Source organism: Rhinoderma darwinii, chromosome 2 (assembly GCF_050947455.1).
Source record: "Rhinoderma darwinii isolate aRhiDar2 chromosome 2, aRhiDar2.hap1, whole genome shotgun sequence".
In the NCBI taxonomy this organism is placed as follows: domain Eukaryota; kingdom Metazoa; phylum Chordata; class Amphibia; order Anura; family Rhinodermatidae; genus Rhinoderma; species Rhinoderma darwinii.
Genome location: NC_134688.1, coordinates 162,656,992 through 162,672,884, shown reverse-complemented (window position 1 = coordinate 162,672,884; position 15,893 = coordinate 162,656,992). Strand labels below are relative to the sequence as shown.

The following is a 15,893-nucleotide window of genomic DNA, read 5'->3' as shown; positions in this document are numbered from 1 at the left end:
GGCATCCTGGGTACCAAGCACCTCATTTCTAGAACCTATTGGTGGCCTGGGTTGCCTAAAGACGTTAAGGCCTACGTCGCCGCTTGTGAAATTTGTGCTAGGTCCAAGACTCCCAGGTCCCGACCAGCGGGCTTACTATGTTCTTTGCCCATTTCCCAGAGACCTTGGACCAATATCTCCATGGATTTTATCACCGATCTGCCTCCATCCCAAGGCAAGTCGGTGGTGTGCGTTGTAGTAGACCGCTTCAGTAAGATGTGACACTTTGTGCCCCTAAAGAAACTACCCAATGCCAAGAAGTTAGCTACCTTGTTTGTCAAACACATCCTGCGTCTCCATGGGGTTCCTGTCAATATTGTTTCTGACAGAGGGGTACAATTTGTTTCATTGTTTTGGAGAGCTTTCTGTAAGAAGTTGGAGATTGATCTGTCCTTCTCCTCGGCCTTCCATCCTGAAACTAATGGCCAAACTGAGAGGACTAATCAGTCTCTAGAACAATATTTAAGGTGTTTTATCTCTGACTGTCAATATGATTGGGTCTCTTTCATTCACCTCGCCGAATTTTCCTTTAATAACCGGGTCAGTAACTCATCAGGGGTCTCCCCCTTTTTCTGTAATTTTGGGTTTAATCCACGGTTCTCCTCCGTTTCACCTGGTGGTTCTAACAATCCCGAGGTAGATGTCGTTCATCGGGCACTGTGCACAGTCTGGGCCCAGGTTCAGAAGAACCTAGAGGCGTCCCAGAGCATACAAAAGACTCAGGCAGATAAAAGACGTTCTACTAACCCCTTGTTTGTGGACGGGGATCTGGTGTGGCTGACTTCAAAAAATTTGCGCCTTAAAGTGCCGTCCAAAAAATCTGCTCCCCGGTATATAGGGCCGTACAAGGTCATTGAGGTCCTTAACCCTGTCTCCTTCCGGCTGGAGTTACCCTAGTCCTTTCAAATAGAAAAAATGTTTGGGAGGGTTCCTCCAGCTCACCTTATCACATCAATGGACTTGCGCACGGGTCCTCGTGTCGGCACACGTATGGAGTAGAAGGAAGATAAAGAAAATGGATCCAGCGCTGAGTCCTCTGAAGTCTTTTTGTTAAAAGGAAACTATTTCCAAGTTTTATTGTAGAATTATCAAAAAATTAAAAACAATAGCATGATAGGAAAATATTCTCAGATAGAATGTGGATTTATGGCAGTGTAAAAAGCCATGACTAAGGACGCTGCAAGCGTCAGAAACGCGTAGGCACCGCTTACACTGCCATAAATCCACATTCTATCTGAGAATATTTTCCTTTCAAATACACAACGTGTTTCATGCCTCCCTCCTGAAACGCTGCTCCCCGTCCTTGGCTACCTTGAGGAAACCTCCGGTCCCTGTTCTCACCCCTGAAGGGGTAGAATTCAAGGTGGTCAAGATTGTGGACAGCAGGATGGTCCAAGGCTCCCTCCAGTACCTGGTCCATTGGAGAGGATACGGGCCTGAGGAGAGCACTTGGGTACCCGTCCGGGATGTTCACGCTGGGTTATTGCTCAAGAGGTTCCATCTTCGGTTCCCCAATAAGCCAGGTCCACCTAGGAAGGGTCCAGTGGCCCCTCATAAAAGGGGGGGGGGTACTGTAAATGATCTGTCAGACACAGCTTCTGTATCGACGCCCGTGGTTAATCAGTCTGCATCTGTTCCTAGGTCTGATAGAGTGACTCGATCTGCTACCACTCAGGCTGGTAGGCTAAGGAGTGGGAGAACCTATCACAGCCTGGCCAGACAGTTCTAGCTCCCGCCCTTGGTCTACTTATACCTTCATTTGCTGCTTGTCCTTTGCCTGTGATTCTTGTGTTTCCTGGCTCTGCTGTTCCTGCTATTACCATTGACCCCTGCTTCATATTGACCCTGGCTTTACTGACTATTCTCCTGTTCTGCTTTTGCTACCGCGTACTCTCCTGGTTTGACTCGGCTCGTTCACTATTCTGTTGCTCACGGTGTTTCCATTGGTAACTGCCCCTCTTCCCTTGTCTTGTTTGTCGTGCACATACTGAGCGTAGGGACCGTCGCCCAGTTGTACGCCGTCGCCTAGGACGGACTGTGGAAGTAGGCAGGCACTGAGTGGCAGGTAGATTAGGGCTCACCTGTCCGTCTTCCTACCCCGACATTACAGTCCTGTATAGAAATGACTTGGTTCACTTATCAGATGTTGGTTTGGACATTTTTAATTTAGGTCTAAACTCTATGGTTGAGAGAGCCGCAGTGTTTTTTTTTTGGGGGGGGGGGGTCCTTGTCAGATTAAATCCGACGTGGCTTGTGGGGTTTAGTCGCCCAGTTTATGGGTGGACAAGGTCAAGAATTATTGGTATAATATTTATTGGTTTTTAATATTTATTAAAATATTTGGTATTTATTACAAGTTTAATATTTATTTATTCCGTTTATTATGTAACCCCTTAATAAATACCGCGGCCATTTGTCTCTTGGTCTTTATTTATTCATTACGTTTTTAATATGTGTGTTTGGAAGGTTGGGTGGCGCTTGTGTTACCACGGAGGTCCCCTAACCCCAGTTTTGCAATAAAAGTCGGCTGTGTGCTGCGGCTAACAGGAGAAAAAGCCGGGCAGAGCTTTCCGTGCAAGTCTATAGTATGTCCTATAGGGTACAGAGACAGGAGAGAACGCTTTCTTTGTGTTAACAGGGTGGATCAGAGGTTGGCACTGTTGCCTTGCATGGGATCCTAGGTTTGAATCAAACCAAGGCAACGTCTGCATGTTTATATGGTCTTCCCGTATTTGAGTGGGGTTATCCCAGTTTCCTCCCGCATGACAAAAAAGGTACTGATAGATTAAAGGGGGTTATCTGGGATGCAAAAATGTTATTAGGGGCAGGAAATTATAAATAAACAAAAAAAACAAACGATACTTACCTATCCTTGCCCCCGGCGATCCAGCGCTGTTGCTCCGGGGGCACTCCCGGTGGTTGTTTACATGCACGTAGAATGTAAGACAATCTGAGAGCTCGACAGGGCTCACTGGTGACAAATCGTATTTCTGAATGGCTGCAGCGGTCACATCTTACGTGCATGTAAACAACCATCGGGAGAGCGTCAGTACTGGGGGCAAGGACTGGTCAGTATTGCTTTTTTGGTTTATATTTTTTTCATTTTTAGCTCCTAAAAAAAATAATTCACATTCCGGATAACCCCTTTAATATGCTTTCTATGAAATTGAAGTGATAACAATCTATCTACAGGGCAGCAGAATATGTTGGCTCTATACAAGCAACAGAAAATGCACCAAAACTCAGAATCCAGCAACGTCTTTCTACTGCGTGCAAATTCAATGGCACATGATGGCACTATGGCGGTTACTGATGTGTGACTTACAGTGTCACCCAGCATCTGACGTCACCATTTAGCCTAAACCTAATATCCCCAGTGTATTAATAGAAAGTTTTATAAAAAGAATAATAGAAGATGTATTTCTACTTCCATGTGTAATGCAGTGCTGTGACAGAAGTGACATGATTCCAGGCTGCATGCAGTTACCAGGAGGAGCTGTGAGAGGGGAAGAGGCTGTGAGGGAGGAGGGGAGGTGGGTGGTTAATGTTTCTTTTTTTCTCTCTTCTTGTTTCCTGGTCTAGTTTGGTGTGAACGAGAAGCCAGTGGCAGCAGTACGTAGAGATGACAGAGATCAGGGCACAGGACTAGCTGTCATACATGTCCTATCTGCAGCCGGAAATCATCATCATAGGCACAATAATAAAGCAAATCTCTTCCTGCTGCCAAACTCTGCCAGTGCCTGCTCCCTGCGATCTCTACTCCTCTCGGACTGGCACGTAGCGGGGAGCCCGGGCGTGGAGGAGGGATCCTGGTCTGGCTGTGGCGCTCAGGGCCGGGGCTGTGCGGCAGGAGCCAGGGTACAGCAGTATGACTCAGTCCCTGCTGCAGACCGGCCTGCCTGGGGTGCAGGTAAGATGTGTGGCGCTCTGTGGTAGTGGGCGGTGTCTATGGGTTGCAAGTTCCAGTCAGTTTTCATGTCAGGCTGTGATACTCATTGCGATACTACTTTTACAGGATGTATCCACTTCCGTGTATCTCAGCTGAGTTGTAGAATTACATTAGTGATTGTATTACATTATACAGGGACTTCAGTCATTTACTTTATGTTCTTTCTTGGTGTATTCCTCATACAGTGGGTGATGGGGAAACATCCTGAACTTCTTATGATGTAAGCGTTGTATCTAAGTAATGGAGCGGTCATGGTGACTTCTTTATCAGCGAGGTTAATACTGGATTTACTGGTCCTCGGAGTTGTCCTTCTGATTGTGTCACATGACCTCGCCTCAGAAGCTGTTGTGCGACAGTCGTGGTCAATAGAAACGCATTGAGTCGCTATGAGATGTACATACTGTATGCCTGCGACAATTTTTTTTCTTGGCTAGCTAGAGGTTATTTTTTTTAAGTTGCACAACAGTATTTCCCGATGAGGAAATTGTGGAAGCGGATTCATGTGTGCACGTTATATAAAGCTCCTGGGGTCTGTTTTGTGAGGAAACCTCAGTCCTCCTCATGCCGAACATTTAGGACGTTACCAACATTGTGCAATTATGTCACTAGCCACATGCTGCACGTCTCTTATTATGTCACTAGCCACATGCTGCACGTCTCTTATGTCACTAGCCACATGCTGCACGTCTCTTATTATGTCACTAGCCACATGCTGCACGTCTCTTATTATGTCACTAGCCACATGCTGCACGTCTCTTATTATGTCACTAGCCACATGCTGCACGTCTCTTATTATGTCACTAGCCACATGCTGCACGTCTCTTATTATGTCACTAGCCACATGCTGCACGTCTCTTATTATGTCACTAGCCACATGCTGCACGTCTCTTATTATGTCACTAGCCACATGCTGCACGTCTCTTATTATGTCACTAGCCACATGCTGCACGTCTCTTATGTCTTTAGCCACATGCTGCACGTCTCTTATTATGTCACTAGCCACATGCTGCACGTCTCTTATTATGTCACTAGCCACATGCTGCACGTCTCTTATTATGTCACTAGCCACATGCTGCACGTCTCTTATTATGTCACTAGCCACATGCTGCACGTCTCTTATTATGTCACTAGCCACATGCTGCACGTCTCTTATTAGGTCACTAGCCACATGCTGCACGTCTCTTATTATGTCACTAGCCACATGCTGCACGTCTCTTATTATGTCACTAGCCACATGCTGCACGTCTCTTATTATGTCACTAGCCACATGCTGCACGTCTCTTATTATGTCACTAGCCACATGCTGCACGTCTCTTATTATGTCCCTAGCCACATGCTGCACGTCTCTTATTATGTCACCAGCCACATGCTGCACGTCTCTTATTATGTCACTAGCCACATGCTGCACGTCTCTTATTAGGTCACTAGCCACATGCTGCACGTCTCTTATTATGTCACTAGCCACATGCTGCACGTCTCTTATTATGTCACTAGCCACATGCTGCACGTCTCTTATTATGTCACTAGCCACATGCTGCACGTCTCTTATTATGTCACTAGCCACATGCTGCACGTCTCTTATTATGTCACTAGCCACATGCTGCACGTCTCTTATTATGTCACTAGCCACATGCTGCACGTCTCTTATTATGTCACTAGCCACATGCTGCACGTCTCTTATTATGTCACTAGCCACATGCTGCACGTCTCTTATGTCTTTAGCCACATGCTGCACGTCTCTTATTATGTCACTAGCCACATGCTGCACGTCTCTTATTATGTCACTAGCCACATGCTGCACGTCTCTTATTATGTCACTAGCCACATGCTGCACGTCTCTTATTATGTCACTAGCCACATGCTGCACGTCTCTTATTATGTCACTAGCCACATGCTGCACGTCTCTTATTAGGTCACTAGCCACATGCTGCACGTCTCTTATTATGTCACTAGCCACATGCTGCACGTCTCTTATTATGTCACTAGCCACATGCTGCACGTCTCTTATTATGTCACTAGCCACATGCTGCACGTCTCTTATTATGTCACTAGCCACATGCTGCACGTCTCTTATTATGTCCCTAGCCACATGCTGCACGTCTCTTATTATGTCACCAGCCACATGCTGCACGTCTCTTATTATGTCACTAGCCACATGCTGCACGTCTCTTATTAGGTCACTAGCCACATGCTGCACGTCTCTTATTATGTCACTAGCCACATGCTGCACGTCTCTTATTATGTCACTAGCCACATGCTGCACGTCTCTTATTATGTCACTAGCCACATGCTGCACGTCTCTTATTATGTCACTAGCCACATGCTGCACGTCTCTTATTATGTCACTAGCCACATGCTGCACGTCTCTTATTATGTCACTAGCCACATGCTGCACGTCTCTTATTATGTCACTAGGCACATGCTGCACGTCTCTTATTATGTCACTAGCCACATGCTGCACGTCTCTTATTATGTCACTAGCCACATGCTGCACGTCTCTTATTATGTCACTAGCCACATGCTGCACGTCTCTTATTATGTCCCTAGCCACATGCTGCACGTCTCTTATTATGTCACTAGCCACATGCTGCACGTCTCTTATTATGTCACTAGCCACATGCTGCACGTCTCTTATTATGTCACTAGCCACATGCTGCACGTCTCTTATTAGGTCACTAGCCACATGCTGCACGTCTCTTATTATGTCACTAGCCACATGCTGCACGTCTCTTATTATGTCACTAGCCACATGCTGCACGTCTCTTATTATGTCCCTAGCCACATGCTGCACGTCTCTTATTATGTCACTAGCCACATGCTGCACGTCTCTTATTATGTCACTAGCCACATGCTGCACGTCTCTTATTATGTCACTAGCCACATGCTGCACGTCTCTTATTATGTCACTAGGCACATGCTGCACGTCTCTTATTATGTCACTAGCCACATGCTGCACGTCTCTTATTATGTCACTAGCCACATGCTGCACGTCTCTTATTATGTCACTAGCCACATGCTGCACGTCTCTTATTATGTCCCTAGCCACATGCTGCACGTCTCTTATTATGTCACTAGCCACATGCTGCACGTCTCTTATTATGTCACTAGCCACATGCTGCACGTCTCTTATTATGTCACTAGCCACATGCTGCACGTCTCTTATTAGGTCACTAGCCACATGCTGCACGTCTCTTATTATGTCACTAGCCACATGCTGCACGTCTCTTATTATGTCACTAGCCACATGCTGCACGTCTCTTATTATGTCCCTAGCCACATGCTGCACGTCTCTTATGTCACTAGCCACATGCTGCTCGTCTCTTATGTCACTAGCCACATGCTGCACGTCTCTTATTATGTCACTAGCCACATGCTGCACGTCTCTTATTATGTCCCTAGCCACATGCTGCACGTCTCTTATTATGTCACTAGCCACATGCTGCACGTCTCTTATTATGTCACTAGCCACATGCTGCACGTCGCTTATTATGTCACTAGCCACATGCTGCACGTCTCTTATTATGTCACTAGCCACATGCTGCACGTCTCTTATTATGTCACTAGCCACATGCTGCACGTCTCTTATTATGTCACTAGCCACATGCTGCACGTCTCTTATTATGTCACTAGCCACATGCTGCACGTCTCTTATTATGTCACTAGCCACATGCTGCACGTCTCTTATTATGTCACTAGCCACATGCTGCACATCTCTTATTATGTCACTAGCCACATGCTGCACGTCTCTTATTAGGTCACTAGCCACATGCTGCACGTCTCTTATTAGGTCACTAGCCACATGCTGCACGTCTCTTATTATGTCACTAGCCACATGCTGCACGTCTCTTATTATGTCACTAGCCACATGCTGCACGTCTCTTATTATGTCACTAGCCACATGCTGCACGTCTCTTATTATGTCACTAGCCACATGCTGCACGTCTCTTATTATGTCACTAGCCACATGCTGCACGTCTCTTATTAGGTCACTAGCCACATGCTGCACGTCTCTTATTATGTCACTAGCCACATGCTGCACGTCTCTTATTATGTCACTAGCCACATGCTGCACGTCTCTTATTATGTCACTAGCCACATGCTGCACGTCTCTTATTATGTCACTAGCCACATGCTGCACGTCTCTTATTATGTCACTAGCCACATGCTGCACGTCTCTTATTATGTCACTAGCCACATGCTGCACGTCTCTTATTATGTCACTAGCCACATGCTGCACGTCTCTTATGTCACTAGCCACATGCTGCACGTCTCTTATTATGTCACTAGCCACATGCTGCACGTCTCTTATTATGTCACTAGCCACATGCTGCACGTCTCTTATTATGTCACTAGCCACATGCTGCACGTCTCTTATTATGTCACTAGCCACATGCTGCACGTCTCTTATTATGTCACTAGCCACATGCTGCACGTCTCTTATTATGTCCCTAGCCACATGCTGCACGTCTCTTATTATGTCACTAGCCACATGCTGCACGTCTCTTATGTCACTAGCCACATGCTGCACGTCTCTTATTATGTCACTAGCCACATGCTGCACGTCTCTTATTATGTCACTAGCCACATGCTGCACGTCTCTTATTATGTCACTAGCCACATGCTGCACGTCTCTTATTATGTCACTAGCCACATGCTGCACGTCTGAGGCGTCTTTCTCTGCATGAAGCAGAAGCCGGTGTGTGACACATGTGAGGTAGCTTGTCAGACAGGTCATGGCGCCAGGTCAGTTATTAGCAGGTGTAGCTGGGCAGGTGATTGCAGGCTATTAGCTGGTTTCGATGTTGGGTATATGTGAGTCAGGTAAAGATGGGTGGAAGGACTAGCAGGGAGATCATTTATACTGTCATTTGTAAACTGCCTTCAGGCGTGGCACTGTTTACCAGCTGTGATGCCACAATGTGTGCATAGGTACCATTCCAGCTCATGAGAATGGTCTAACATTTGCCGGAGAAGGACGTGTGTATGAATCGTGTCCTTTAGATGGAGCTTGACACTATGGAAAACCGTCATTGACTTGAGGAATATGTGCAGCCAAGTTTTTGTGATAAATGTCTCGAATACTGCAGACCAGGGGTCGTCAAAATACTGTAGATTTTAGGAGTCCGTTATATCACGCCATGAGCCAATATGAAATTTTTAGTGGCCAGATAGTAAGAACTTTCATAGACATAAGTAGAAAAACAAAAAGTTAGGTGCTATTTGCAAATTGGTAGGGACATTAGTGACCTGGCTCCTGGGATTAGTCTAGCATTGCAATAGATCCACGGGGGCCATATGTTTTGTTTTTTTTTTGCACCTGTTCAGTCGCCCCGCAAATCATGAAAAACAAGATTCCAGAAGAGACAAAAAAAATCCAAGCTCTGTGTTTTTGTCTTGCAACGCTATGCCAACCATAGATTACGTCTGCCCAATGTCATGCCCCAGTGCTGACCTCTAACAGGAAGTGATTGCTTCACGTAGCTGCTGAAATGTCAATTCCTGTTAGCAGAGAGATCAGGGTGGTACCAGGAGACAAATGAGTGGTAGTGTAGTGGCACTGAGCCTGGCACATCTATATGTGCACTGACTAACTACACTGTTGTAGAACTAAATACTCTGACTATTTTATCATTTTGTGATCACTGCTATCTTATGGGTAAATTCTCATGCACACGGCGCTAATACGACTGGGTTTCGTATAGAGCCATAATAATAGGGCTCCTATTGTAGTGCATGGGACTTTTACTACACGAAAGAACAAAACGGAGGACCCAGGTAGCTGGTGGGCTGAGATACGAACACAACACATCAATATTGCCAAAGGCAAAAAGATTAGCCCTTGTTTCCCAGGTACCTATGGAATACTTTACTAGTATTAAACGTATAACTTTATTGTAAATGACTATTAAGCATACAAATGAAGATTAAAAGCGCAATGTGAACTGAAGGTCCCTATATAATATAGTACTGCTATTATTACTCATTAGTCTGTGCTATCTAAGTGCAGGGTCAAACCAACACCTCTGATGACCTCACTGCCTGTATGAAACAACTATAGTTAGCGGCTGCAGTCCGCTTAGGTGAGGACTTGGAATTGACAGAACACATTGTATTTTAACCCCTTCCCGACATTTGACGTATCCATACGCCAAAGTCGGGTAGGGGAAGTATGGAGCGGGCTCACGGAGTGAACCCGCTCCATACGATGCGGATGTCGGCTGTTTGTTACAGCCGACACTTCAGAGTAACTAGCGGCATCGCGCTCGAGCGCGATCCCGCTCGTTTAACTCGTTAAATGCTGCGGTCAATAGCGACCTCAGCATTTAAATCGTTAGAAAGAGCTCATCGCGCATTAGTATTGTAGTATATTGTGCAAGCAATCCAACGATCGCTGGTTGAAGTCCTCTAGGGGGACTAATAAAAAATGTAAAAATGAGTTAAATAAAGTTTTTTTTTGTGTAAAAAATGAATAAATATTAAAAGTTAAAAAAAAAACCTTTTCCCATTTCCCCCTAGAGCATAGTAAAATAAATAAGTAAATAAACATCATTGGTATCACCGCGTCCATCTGAACTATTACAATATATCATTATTTAACCCGCACGGGGAAAGCCGTAAAAAAAATAAAAAATGTAAACGCCAATATCTCTATTTTTTGGTCACCTCATCTCCCACAAAAAATGAAATAAAAAGTGATCAAACCGTTGCATGTACACCAAAATGGTATTATTAAAAACTACAGCTTATCCCGCAAACAATAAGCCCTCATACCACTTAATCAACGGAAAAATAAAAAAGTTATGGCTCTCGGAATTTGGCGATACAAAATACATTTTCTTTTTTACACTTAGGTTTTTACTTGTAAAAGTAGTAAAATATAGAAAAAACTACATATATTTGGTATCACGTAATCGTATTGACCCACAGAATAAAGTTAACATGTTGTTTTTATTGCACAGTGAATTCCGTAAAAACGGCGCGCAAAAAACAATGAAGGAATCGCTGTTTTTTTTTCATTTTCTACCCCACAAATATTTTTTTTCCTGTTTTCTAGTACATTATATGTCAAAATAAATGGTGCTACGAAAAACTACAACTCGTCCAGCAAAAATCAAGCCCTCATAGTACTATATAGACCGAAAAATAAAGACGTTATGGCTTTTGGAAGGTGGGGAGGAAAAAACGAAAATGAAAATCTGAAAAAGAGCTGCGGCGGGAAGGGGTTAAAAAGAGAAAAGCCCCCCGACATGTTTCACCACCGTAGTGGCGTCTTCAGGGGAAAATGGGGCTAATGGCGGCGAATGCGGCTAGGTCTCCTATTTATGACCTCACTCGTGACGTCAGCTAAACTAATGCTACCAATCGAAGTGGTCCTCATAAGACAAGCCCCTAGGTAGAAAGATTTTCTCCAATCACGCAGAGCTAACGTCCAACCATTAAGGGACTTACTTTCGCTCCTGTGGTTAGAATGATTGACAGGAGTGTGCGCCAACCCCGCAACGCTAACGCCCGGCCAATAGGGGACTCACTTTCGCGCCCGTCTACTAGAAGGATATTTCACCGGATTTATAAGTATAGAACCCATCGGAACAAAACGCCGTATTTCCCATTGCAATCAATGGGCAGATGTTTGGAGGCGTTCTGCTTCAGAATTTTTGGGCGTTTACGGCTCGAAAAACTGCAGAAAATAGGCCGTGTGAACATACCCTTACTATGTATGGAGTCACGCTGCCTATGTGTGCTGTTATACAGACTCCATCAAGCTGTTCTCCCCTACAAGCATTGCTTCTAGGGAAGGTATGTACAGCACTCTACATAGCCTGTACAGCACCCTACATAGCCTGTACAGCACCCTACATAGCCTGTACAGCACCCTACATAGCCTGTACAGCACTTTATATAGCCTGTACAGCACCCTACATAGCCTGTACAGCACCCTACATAGCCTGTACAGCACCCTACATAGCCTGTACAGCACCCTACATAGCCTGTACAGCACCCTACATAGCCTGTACAGCACCCTACATAGCCTGTACAGCACCCTACATAGCCTGTACAGCACCCTACATAGCCTGCACAGCACCCTACATAGCCTGTACAGCACCCTACATAGCCTGTACATCACCCTACATAGCCTGTACAGCACCCTACATAGCCTGTACAGCACCCTACATAGCCTGTACAGCACTTTATATAGCCTGTACAGCACCCTACATAGCCTGTACAGCACCCTACATAGCCTGTATAGCACCCTACATAGCCTGTACAGCCCCCTACATAGCCTGTACAGCCCCCTACATAGCCTGTACAGCACCCTACATAGCCTGTACAGCACCCTACATAGCCTGTACAGCAGCATGCAGAGGACATATGTCTCCTTGGACAGCTATACGGGCTCTGTGCACATGGTATAATTCTATATGGTAGTCACAAAAGTGTAGGCAATTCCATGTGGATATTACTAGTGTGTCAGCAATACTGTTTGGCGATACTTGTATGGACACTGCTGGGTGTGGCCCTAGTGTGGACACGGTTTTCTGTGAGCAATACGTTTTGGAATAGCTTTGGGGAATCATTGGTGTCACTAGGTCTGGGCTTTCAGATAACTGCATTGAGAATATACACAGGGTTTGTTTTGCAGATGTTTCCAGGGTTGTCCTCATTGGTGCTTACATCTTAAAAAATTCACATAATTCTATGCTTCACGTACTTCTATGCTCATATTTGACTTACGCGACATATCAGAAGTTTTGAGCGGTCGGGGTACAGGTGCTGAGACTTCCACCATCCCTGAAATGAAGGTGCAGAAGTGCTCAGCTGAGTGGTTTGCATCTACGGCTATGACCGGCTTTCCTCTTCAGCCTGAAGACATCTCATATAGATGTCTGTGAGCCTGTCCTTAGCCTAATATGGAGCACCGATCACAGCCAAAAGGGGCAGACCACTCAGCCAAGCACTTCTGCACCTTCATTTCAGTTAGGCCAGATTTACATGAACGAGTGCAAACTCAGACGTGAAAAACAGCCATTTTTCACTTTCGAGTTGCACCCATGCGGGACCCGTTTTCACGGATCCGTCATAAACTTGAGTCTATCGAGGGATCCGTGAAAACGGAAGAAAATAGGACATGTTCTATCTTTTCAACGGATCCTTCACACAGTCCGTTAAAACAACGGCCATGTGAACGGCCCGTTGTTTTAACGGCCGTCACACGGACGTATACTACGGTGGTCTGAATTTGGCCTTATGGTGAGGGTCTCACCACCGATCAAAAGTTTGGATATGTTGCTATGACATCAAAAGTTTTCCGAAAGTACAGTTAGGGTATGTGCACACGGTGAGAGGCTTTTACGTCTGAAAAGACAGACTGTTTTCAGGAGAAAACAGCTGCCTCGTTTCAGCCGTAATTCCTCCTCCTCGCATTTTGCGAGGCTTCTCTGACAGCCGTAAATTTTGAGCTGTGCTTCATTGAGTTCAATGAAGAACGGCTCAAATTACGTCTGAAAGAAGTGTCCTGCACTTCTTTTGCCGAGGCTGTATTTTTACGCGTCGTCGTTTGACAGCTGTCAAACGACGACACGTAAATAACAGATCGTCTGCACAGTACGTCGGCAAACCCATTCAAATGAATGGGCAGATGTTTGCCGACGTATTGTAGCCTTATTTTCAGACGTAAAACGAGGCATAATACGCCTTGTTTACGTCTGAAAATAGGTCGTGTGAACCCAGCCTTAGGCCCCATGCACACGACCGTGCCCGCAATCACGGCCCGCGATTGCGGGCACGGCCGGCCGCTGACTGACAGCCGCATTTTCGGGCCGTGCTCCCATACAAAGTATGGGAGCACGGCCCGCAAAATGCGAAAGAACGGACATGTTCCATAATTCCCGGAACATTTCCACGGCACTGACACCCTTCTGTAGTGCTGCGGAAAGGTGTCAGTGTTCAATGAAAGTGAATGGCTCCGTTTTTGCTGTCGTGTGCATGGGGCCTAACTCTTTATATTTGGGATAACTTGTATAAAAGCAATTTGAGCCTCTTTTCTTAAAAAATTATTTTGTTCTGACCCTTCTGACAAAAAAGTCATGCTGTTCACTGTGTGAAATATGCATAGGTACACAAAAGTGTTGGAGAGCCAGGTGGTCTCATCAGGTACATATTTCACATACATCATGGGACCTTTTTGTGCGTATGTTTCCCAGCTCACAGTTATTTTCTCAACTAGTGACTTGGCAAACTGGCTGTATCAGTAATGCCTCATGCACATGACAGTGTGCGCCTGCCCAGTCCTGTCAGTGATCTTTGGAAAGATAGGACATGTCCTATCTTTCCATGGATCGGAGAATCGGGTCAGTTTTCACGGACTAAAGTGAATGGGTCCGTGAAGACTATTGGGTGCCACTCTGATGCCGTTAAAAACGGCCCGAGTGGCACATCGATTGTGTGCAAGAGGGCTAATGCAGTAGTCTTTAATGCGAGACTTCTTCTCCATTCTGTCTCCTGGACGTGGCTCCAGAGGCACCATATGGCGACACAAGGAGTACCTACAGGTCCATTATACAGCAAATCCGCTAACAGTCGCAGGGAAATCTGCAGTGACAAATCCACACCAAATTGTGCAGATTTTGCTGTGGATTTCCCTATATTGAGTGTCTAAGGCCTCATGCACACGGCCGTGCCCGTATTCACGTTCCGCGACTGCATATGGGAGCACGGCCCGTAAAAAAACTAAAAGTAGGACATGCGCCATAATTCCCGGCATGGACATCTATCCGTAGAGATACGGAAAGGTATCCATGGCCAATAGAACTGGGCAGGGTCTGTAATTGCGGACCGTATTACGTGTCTACGGTCGTGTGCATTGGGCCTAAGCAAAAACAAAACCCTATATTCACCTCCCCTGACTCATTGCGTCCCTCAGTCTCTGTACACACTCCAGCGATGTGTCGTCATGTGCTGATTTTGTTTCAGAAATTTCTGCGACTGAAAATCAGTTCTATTTATCTGAGTGTGGTGGTTTCTGCAGCAGGTGCATGGATTTCTGCAAGTTCCATTCCGATGAATGGGACTGATTTTCAGTCGCAGAAATTTCTGCAACAAAATCTGCCACGTGTGAATCCACCCTAAGGCCAGGGCACTATGGCGATATTATGCACAGCAATTATCGCACTATCCAATAGTGGTAGTTTACAGTGCCATATCGCATCTTATCGCCACTAGTATTAATCTATGGAAATTACATCTGTACATACTGAAAACATTTGCTGAATGTTTAATTGTTCAATATTTTGTGATTGCAAAATCGTAGGCACTTGAAAGATCAGGTACACATTTAAACTCCCCTTTTTCACTATATAAGGCTATGTTCACACGGAGTATTTTGCAAGCGGAATTTCTGGCTCAAAATTCCATTTGGAAGTTTGAGGCAGATTTTCCTCTCCCTGCACGCCGATTTTGGCTGCGTTTTTCGCCCACGGCCATTGAAGGAATAAAACGCCGCGAAATACGCTTTCTCTGCCTCCCATTGAAGTCAATGGGAGGTCAGAGGTGTAAACGCCCGAAGATAGGGCATATCGTTTCTTTCTCCCGCGAGCGGTAAAACCGCCCCCGCCTCCCATTGAAATCAAGGGCCGTTTTTGACTAGTTTTGCGCGTTTCCGCGTCAAAAAAATAGTCAAAGAACTCTGTGTGAACATAGCAGGCTGGGTTCACACAGAGTTTTTTGCAGGCAGAAATCTGCCTCAAAATTCCGTTTGGAATTTTGAGGCAGATTTTGCTCTACCTGCACGCCGATTTTCGCTGCGTTTTTTGCCCCGGCCATTGTGCGCCGTGGGCAAAAAACACAGCTAAATACGCTTTCTCTGCCTCCCATTGATGTCCATGGGAGGTCAGAGGCGCAAAAGCCC

At 45.6% G+C, this 15,893-nt stretch overlaps 1 protein-coding gene across 1 annotated transcript in view; it reads left to right on the top strand.

Annotated features, from left to right (window-relative positions):
* Positions 1-3,551: 3,551 nt before the first annotated feature.
* Positions 3,552-15,893, top strand: part of STK24 (serine/threonine kinase 24) — a 107,267-nt gene continuing 94,925 nt past the window's right edge. Inside the window, exon 1 of the mRNA XM_075852414.1 lies at positions 3,552-3,949. Within this exon, the coding sequence (XP_075708529.1) occupies positions 3,908-3,949 (42 nt within the window). The 5' untranslated portion in view covers positions 3,552-3,907. The remainder of the gene's footprint in view (positions 3,950-15,893) is intronic.